At 55.1% G+C, this 7,843-nt stretch overlaps 1 protein-coding gene across 1 annotated transcript; it reads left to right on the top strand.

Annotated features, from left to right (window-relative positions):
* The first annotated feature begins 4,812 nt into the window (after nt 1–4,812).
* Nucleotides 4,813–6,900, top strand: LOC127292713 (uncharacterized). The gene is made up of 3 exons (XM_051322163.2): nt 4,813–5,083; nt 5,195–5,467; nt 6,767–6,900. The coding sequence occupies exons 1-2, from the start codon at nt 5,002–5,004 to the stop codon at nt 5,398–5,400; spliced, it is 288 nt and encodes a 95-aa protein (XP_051178123.1). The 5' UTR covers nt 4,813–5,001; the 3' UTR covers nt 5,401–5,467; nt 6,767–6,900.
* The last annotated feature ends 943 nt before the right edge of the window (nt 6,901–7,843 follow it).

Raw genomic sequence — 7,843 nt, 5'->3', positions numbered from 1 at the left:
GAACCGTGGGGAATTTGAGACCTTCGGGTATCTTCAACTGCTTCTCCTTGAGCAGGAGGTCGAAGATTTGCTCAGTTTTGGTCACGTCAAAATCAAACCCTCTGGGCGGGCCTGGTGGCTTAACCCATTTGCGGGACACGGGGTTGCCCCCGAGTCCATTCAGCCACTGCTACCTCTTGATCTCCCGCAGAAACTTCGTCTTCCTCTGCTTCGACCAGGACTACTGCACGCTTGAATTTGTCCTGGTACAAGTCCGGGTGGCGCTGTTCATATGCTGGCAGTTTCTGAACCATGTGCGCCAGCGAAGGATAGTCTGCTTGGGAGGCCATGTCCTTGATTTGTGAGGCAAGGCCCACCACTGCCAATTCGACTGCTTCTTTTTCAGTCACACGAACCGAATAACATCGGTTCCTTAGATTTCTGAAGCGCTGGATGTATTCTGCCACAGTTTCTCCACGCTTCTGACGTATCTATGCTAGATCGGCAAGGCCAGACTCGGAAGCTTCTGAGTGAAACTGCATGTGGAACTGTTCTTCCAACTGCTTCCAAGTCCGGATCGAGTCTGGTGGCAATGAAGTGTACCACCCGAAAGCCGATCCCGTGAGGGACTGTGCGAAGAACCTCACGCGTAGTGGATCCGACGCCGAGGCCGTTCCTAGTTGTGCCAAATATCGGCTCACATGCTCGATGGAGCTGGAACCATCTGATCCACTGAACTTGGAGAAGTCAGGGAGCCGATACTTGGGTGGTAGCGGGACCAACTCGTATTCATCGGGGTACGGCTTGGAATAGCAGATTGTCCTCCTTTTCGGCACCATGCCGAACTGGTCCCTGAGGATCGTGCTGATCTGATCCGCGGTGCTGGCTGCAGGAGTAGAACTCTGAAGATTCGCCGGGTGGCATACTTAGCCAGCCATGCTTGCTTTTCCAGCTCTGAGCCAACTGCAGGAGCTGTGCTCTGGAGTTTCGTCGGGGTGGCATATTTAGCTAACCACGTCTGCTTCTCAAGATCTGTTGCTGACGTTCCTCCTGCTTTCCCAGAAGTCCCTGATGTTGCGGCCTGGTTTGTGAGCGCCCAGTTACCGCAGTCTGGCACGTATGTGCACATGTACCCGTGAGGGATCTCCTTAGGCGCCTCATGCAAGAACTGACAGTCACTAGGGTCATCACCGATCTTGTAGACGACAAATGCCGGTGAATTCGGCACTTCTGGTGCTGCCAACGCAAATGGCAGTGGTGGACGGGACTGGAGTGGCATCTCTCCTTGGTGTGTCCCGAGAGCTGGTCCTGACGGAGAGTACTGGTGCCTCATGATCTCCTGGATCACCCGGAGAGCGACACGCTCCAGAGTGTTCACCAGGTTCTCAGAGTGGCGGTGCAGCGAGTGAGCCACCAGGTAGTTGATCTCCTGACGTAGGGACCTGGTGCGTTCTTCTGACGGGGCAGAGAGGTCTATCCCATCGAGTGCACCATTAGGCGAGAACCCCTTCCACCTGATGCCATGTGAACGGGTTCTGTGAAAAGAGTCGATGAGGTCGGCCTCGAGGATTGCTTTGACCTCGTCATACTTCTTCTTGAGCTCGTCGGTTAGATCCTCGTACGTGACTGGAGTGCCGTCCGCCATCTCAGATGTAGATGGCGCCGTGGTTGATGACGAAGCTTGTCCCACCGGGCGTGCCAGAATGTGTTGCGGTCAAAACCCACCGGCGAGCAGCGACGGGCAACACAGTAGAGCCGGGAACAACTTAGGGCTGCGGCTGGCCCTGGTCCCTCCGAGCGACGGCCCGCAAAGCCTCTGGTACACACGTCCGATGCTGATGCAAGGGCGTGCCACCTGACCTATACCTGGTCAGGAAGGTGATGGAGATGCCTCGCTTAGTTTCCTGCATGGCATACACGTAAACATTAAATACGAGCCTCGATCGGCTCTCAGGTTATCCTGTGAATCGGCTCAAGGAGCCGATCCACCCATGATTCGTACAAGGTGCACGAATATATGGTGGTCCTGCTTGATCAAGATAAAGCTAATGCGATCTACGACGATTTAGGGTTTTCACCGCATAATCGGATCATCCTACTCACGATTGGGCCTCGCGGCCACGCACGGTGATCGTAAGCCGATCCTAGACAAGGCCTAAAAACCAACACGAGGTTGATCCCCGGAACATCCTGTCTAGGACTAGCAAACGACACCCTACGTGCCGCTGGATCCTCCAACCCTTTGTAAGGCCTAACTATTGCAGATATTAAACTAATCCTTGAAGAACAAGGAGCAACCGTAACGGATCGGATCTACTAAATAATGATCAAGCGGGGTGCCGCCCCCACACCTAAGATAGGTGTGAGGGCGGCTAGATATGCAAGGGTTGCACTACGATAGCATATGATACGAAGAACAATGCTAACCCTAACATATCTAAGATAACTACGTTGCTCGCCATCAAAAAGGCTTCAGTACGAGCAACGCATGAACAACGTAAATAAGCTTATGCTGCCTAGATCGCAGGCAGCATGATGTTTACCGGTAGAAACCCTCGAGACGAAGGAGTTGGCGATGCGCCGAGATTGATTTGTGGTTGAACGTTGGTTGTTGTTTATTTCATAAACCCTAGATACATATTTATAGTCCAGGGGACTTTCTAATTCATGGCGTGCACCTAACCGTGCACGGGTCGAACTCTATTTCTTAATCTAAGATGCGATCTACTATATTACAGATACACAGGCACGCTAGCCCAAACGTTGTGCATAAGGCCGATTCACGTATATTCTTCCATGTATAATCTTTAAGCCCATCTTGATCGCGGCCCACCTCTGACTCGGTCAAATTCTGGTGATAACAACTCCACATAAACCTAGTGAGGACGCAACCAAAGAAAATATGATTAGTTTCCTCAGTTTCTCCACATAGCACCCAATTATCATTGGTGGGACCCTCACGTTTCTTGCTGTTATCACTCGATGGAAGACATTTGAGCGATAACTGCCACAGGTAAATTCTTTTTTTTTCTAACCTTCAAGGGAACGGCAATCTTCCAAATCACCGAGAAGTGTTTCCTCGAATCCCCTAAAGACAACCTTCGGTAAAGGGATTTCATGAAGAATTTACCAAAAGGCTCTAGTGCCCACGTAAATTCGTCCGGGGAGTCACGAAGACTCGGGGATCCAACCTCTCTGAACAGCGTGTCTAGAGCAGTCGTATCCCTTGAACCCAGGGTACGACGAAACTCCAAATGCCAACCATTGGCCTCCCAAACCTTGGCCACTGCCATGTCTGGATGGGTAGCGCACGCAAATAGCGAAGGGAAACGGTCCTTGAGAGGACCCGATCGAGCCATGCCACTAATCTAGCGAGCTCGTCAAGCTCACTCTTGGCCATGGCCAACTCTATAGCCTCCTCCTCGGTCAGCTCTGGCTGCTAGACCTCTGGGTTGATTACGAACAGTGCACCTTTTTAAAAAAATCTAGATAAACTTCAGCACCTTTTTTTTTGAACGGAGGGTACAAATGGTGCTTCCGAATCTTCCATCACGATCTTAGATCGAACAGACGTGCTTATCGGTTGTATCGCGTGCAATTCGTCGGCAAAATGGAGAATACAGCTATTCAGCGCGTGTCTGGCCAGCGGACAATCACCAGCACGTACGGCAGCTCCTACTGGCGCCCATCCCGAGATTGTAGCGACCTCTGAAAAGAGAGCACGCGGAGAAATTAAATGGAAAAAGACGGCGCGACGGCGACACGACCGGGGACATGCTGCGTCCGTCCAAAGGTTGGATCACAGCCCTTTTGGTTTACCCTGGACGAGATGCAATGCAACCGAGCGAGCGACAGCACGCAACGCGACGCGGTGCATGCACGAACGACGCCAGCGGCAACAGCGCCATGTATGTTGTGTTCACATCGGCGACCGCGACGCCTGATCGAGAGCCACCCACGACCCACTGGACAACAAGAGCCAAGCTGCGCGCGCACTGGGAGACAGGGACCGACGAGGTGCATAGCATCGAGAGAAGCTCGCACTGCGTAATACGGCACCTGACGCAGATCACACAATGCAAACACCAGGAACAGCAAGCACTCGTCTGTCAGCTAGACGGCTTTGCTGCATATATATGTGGGGAACGCACACTTGCTATCCCGTACGTACGTTTTCCATTGTCTTCGGCTCCACTCTGAAATTCATCCTCGTGCTTCTGCCGTACAGCTACAGTGAAAGCAAGCATGCGTAGGTAGACCGGCCGGAGGCCGACGCGACATGTGTGTGGTTGGAACGTGAGTCGGCGACGACCAAGTAGACCACTAACTAGCATAGACACTCACACAATATCTAGAGGCATCTAGCGGTTTCCCTTTCCCAAGTGGAGTCAGTGAGAGTGAAGTACGATCTTCTGGAAGAGGGAAGCACTAGCTTTCCATCACCAGTGGAACACTTGGGTTATAACCCCAACACGAGCGAGCTGTACCTTCTGATCTTGGAAGATCAAGATTGGAGTATCTAATTCATTCATTGATTTGGCCGTGGCCTGCAAGTGATGATTGAAGAGCGCCCAATTCTTAATTCAGTTATCTTATTACTATGAGCGGCAACTCGTTGTTTGGCGATTTTTCAATGGGACACTTCATTAGGTTTCCACGTGATTCGTGCGCACCTTCCGTCAGTCACGCAGTACTCCAATGCACAACCACCTGCCACCTCACGACCCGTCCCGGTCGGGGCCGTCAAAGCCCGATCGCGACGCCGCGCCCAAAAAGCTCCCGATCGCACGCGCATGTCCCCAAAGCTTGCCTATAAAAGCTCCATGCCGCGGCGGAACTTGCCACAACTCGGCAAGCGACGAGCAGGAATCAGCTGATTTAGTAGCTTCTTCCATCCCTGGTTTTGATTGCTTCAGGACAAGCAGAGGACTAGAAGAGAGAGTGATAGTTCGTGAGAGAGGACGAGAAAAAGACAGTTTATTTCTTTGAAGAGAGTGGAAGGACATCGATCAATAACTCAGGATGTGCATGGACAAATCGGCCGTGCCTGCGAAGAAGATCTGGCTCGCAATCGCCGCCCGCGTCGGTATCCGCCCATCAGCTGGTAAGTTCATCTTCTCCAGCAACCATCGATCTCCTTCTCAATTTCTGGCCAACGGCCATGTATATCTTCGGCGATTCTTGAATGGGTTAGTTTCTGACGGATGCGCTGCAGGGCTGAGGAATCTGAGGAAGGAGGTGAGGACGTGCGAGTACCGCGACGTGCACGTCATGTGGGAGATGCTCAGGGAGATGGGCTCCCCTGCGGCGCCCCTGGAGGAGAAGGAGGCCGCCGCGGCCGCGGCTGTCGCGGCTGCCGCCGGCGCCAGGAAGAAGAAGGCGGCGTGGAGGCGGTTGGCCTACTACTGCTGTGCGTTCTGATGTCGAGGAACTGACGAACGAGGAATATGGACAGTTGGGACGGCGTCGTCAGAGTTTGAGCAGAGAGGCCAGAGAGTGGACTAATGGAACCGGGCGGCATGTGATCCTGCGCGAAATCAGCTTCTGATTGGTCCATTTTTTTGCGTGGGGTCCATGGGTGCTTTCCATATACAGGTACAAAATGACAGTATATACGCGTGTGGGTCCCCCCTGTCCTCTTCCCTGCCCCATCGTTTCCCATCCCATCCCCAGATCATCACCGCCGCGCCCAGCTTCTCCCCGAGCTCGCCTGGACACCATGTCGACGCCGCCCCGTCCACGACGCCACGTCGGCGCCGCCCCGTCTCCGATGCCAGCTCGACGACGCTCGTCCCGACGCCGCCTGTCTCGACGCCGCCCCATCCTCGACGCTGGTTCGACGGCACTGTCCCCGACGCCGCCCCGTCCTCGACGCCGCCCTATCGCGGGATGAGAGGCGGTACGGCCGCAGCCGGACTACGCGGGGCCGCAGCCGGAGATGGGCGGCGAGCCGAGGGCGCGTAGAAGCACGCATGCGCGCGACCGAGCGGCGACGGCGGCGTGGTTGACGGCGCCCTCGTCGGCAGCCTTTGCCTCCTCCTCGTCCGGCGCCGGCTCCGGCGTTGTGAGCTGGAAGGTGGCGACGGGGAAGGCACGGGTCGCGCAGCCGGATCGGCTCACGCGGTGCAATGAAGCGCGTGGGCGTGGAGAGGAGGCGGCGTGTCGGCCGCTGCGGTGGCGCGGACGCGCGCCCTCGTCGGAGAACACGAGAGCGATTCGAAGCACGCCCACGGCGGCGGCCACGACACCAACGCTGCCGTGCACCCGCGGGTGTCGATTGGGGCGAGTGGCGGCAGCGGAGCTCGGGTCGGGCGGCGGCGTCGGGCGTGGCGGCGGCAGCGGAGCTCGGGGCGGGAGAGTTTTCGTAGTGCAGAGCTGCGCCGCCGCGCATGGTGGCCAGCTGCTCCCGAGCCTCACGAGCTGAGTGGCCCTCGCGCGCGTCGTACGGCTGGCCACGATGGCGGCCGGAGCTTCCGGAGTCGCGGGGCGCTCCAGCACTCCGTACGACTTCCCCGACGGCAGCCAGCGCCACGCCGCTCGTCGCCACGGCTCTGCTTGCGCATGTGTGCTGCAGGCGTGCTGCCACAGCCCTTTCCTCTCTCTCCTTAATAATGAAACTTTCTCTCTCCTTAATGAAGGGTCCACCTCTTGTATTCTAGTGAGTACTTTTTAGTATAAGAGGAAAAGACAACTGCTATGTAGGGCCCACACCGCAGATCAACCAATGGGAGACAGACTTGTGGCCGGAGCACATGCCGGCAGGTTCATTCTTGCGTTTCCCAGAGAGGCCATGTGTAGATAGAAACAGCATTGGCCCTTTCACAGGTTGTTCAAATAGGCAGACGCGGGAAATAAGTGCATAGGTGGATCCTGATGTTCCAATGGAGATCGTCGACATGCGCAAACATAGGATGCAGATGATGAGGATGTGAATTCAGAGCGCGGTGAGGCCGAGGCGGCTCCTAAGCTTGACCGAGACCTTGGTCTGGCGGCGGCCATGCTAGCCCAGCCCGGCCAGCATGTCCTATGTTGGCGCGGTGACGCTTCCAGCGTATTCAACTCCCTCGTCAATGTGGTGGAAACCCTAGGACTAGCTCGCTTGTCTAGGTAGCCGCAGCAGCGCGATGATGTCTCACTCCTTTGTAGATGTTGCCATGGTCACTACAAAAAGAACCCCTGTATAGCAATACATACTCAGCAACGCCCTGAGCATTCGTTGTAAAAATTTACCCTAGATACATATGTATGCGTTGCAAGTCACATTTGTTGTCCATTATACAATTTTTCCAATGGAGTGCTAAAAGAAAATGAGCCCAGCCCACTAATCACGACCCCCCTTTTGTTCTTTAACTCCACCTGCCACGAACGCACGCCCCCCACCCTGCAGTTCCTTGCCTCCCTAAACCTAGCCGCCTCCATCCACTCCCCGCCGCGATTCGTGCCTCCCTCGCCGGCGGCCGGTGACTGGCTCACCAAGGACCATCCACGCACTTCGCTCGTCGCTGTCTCTAGCTACGTCGAGCGCAGCGGCATCGTGAATCACGATCCCTCTCTGTTCTCTCCCATGCACTGGGCTAGTGCGATGCGATAGCCGGTTTGGGAGTATATGGTGAGAAATTCGAGTGTACTTGAATCTGTAATCTTTCAATTTTGAATTATTTGTTTGGTCGCAGGTAGGATTTCAGAACGAGCTATCTATGAATGAATCTCCCGAAGCTTTCTTTGTCCTGTCATCACTGCATGCTCTCCCGGCCGCGCTTGATGAAGGCGCCCCTGGGTACCCTCCACTGCTTCTGTTCATGTGTTTGGATCCCCCTTCACCAAGGCTGATCTCTCCACCGAACCTTCTCCGTACAGATCCCTC

This window comes from Lolium perenne, chromosome 4 (genome assembly GCF_019359855.2).
Source record: "Lolium perenne isolate Kyuss_39 chromosome 4, Kyuss_2.0, whole genome shotgun sequence".
Taxonomy (NCBI): Eukaryota; Viridiplantae; Streptophyta; class Magnoliopsida; order Poales; family Poaceae; genus Lolium; species Lolium perenne.
Note: the sequence above shows the minus strand (reverse complement) of the source record. Positions and strands in the feature narration are given on the sequence as shown.

What these genes read in the sequence shown, in the direction of transcription:
- LOC127292713 (XM_051322163.2), top strand. Translation starts at nt 5,002, where the DNA reads ATGTGCATGGACAAATCGGCCGTGCCTGCGAAGAAGATCTGGCTCGCA. An exon ending in CGGTATCCGCCCATCAGCTG is followed by an intron (nt 5,084 to 5,194) that starts GTAAGTTCATCT and finishes GATGCGCTGCAG; the next exon opens with GGCTGAGGAATCTGAGGAAG.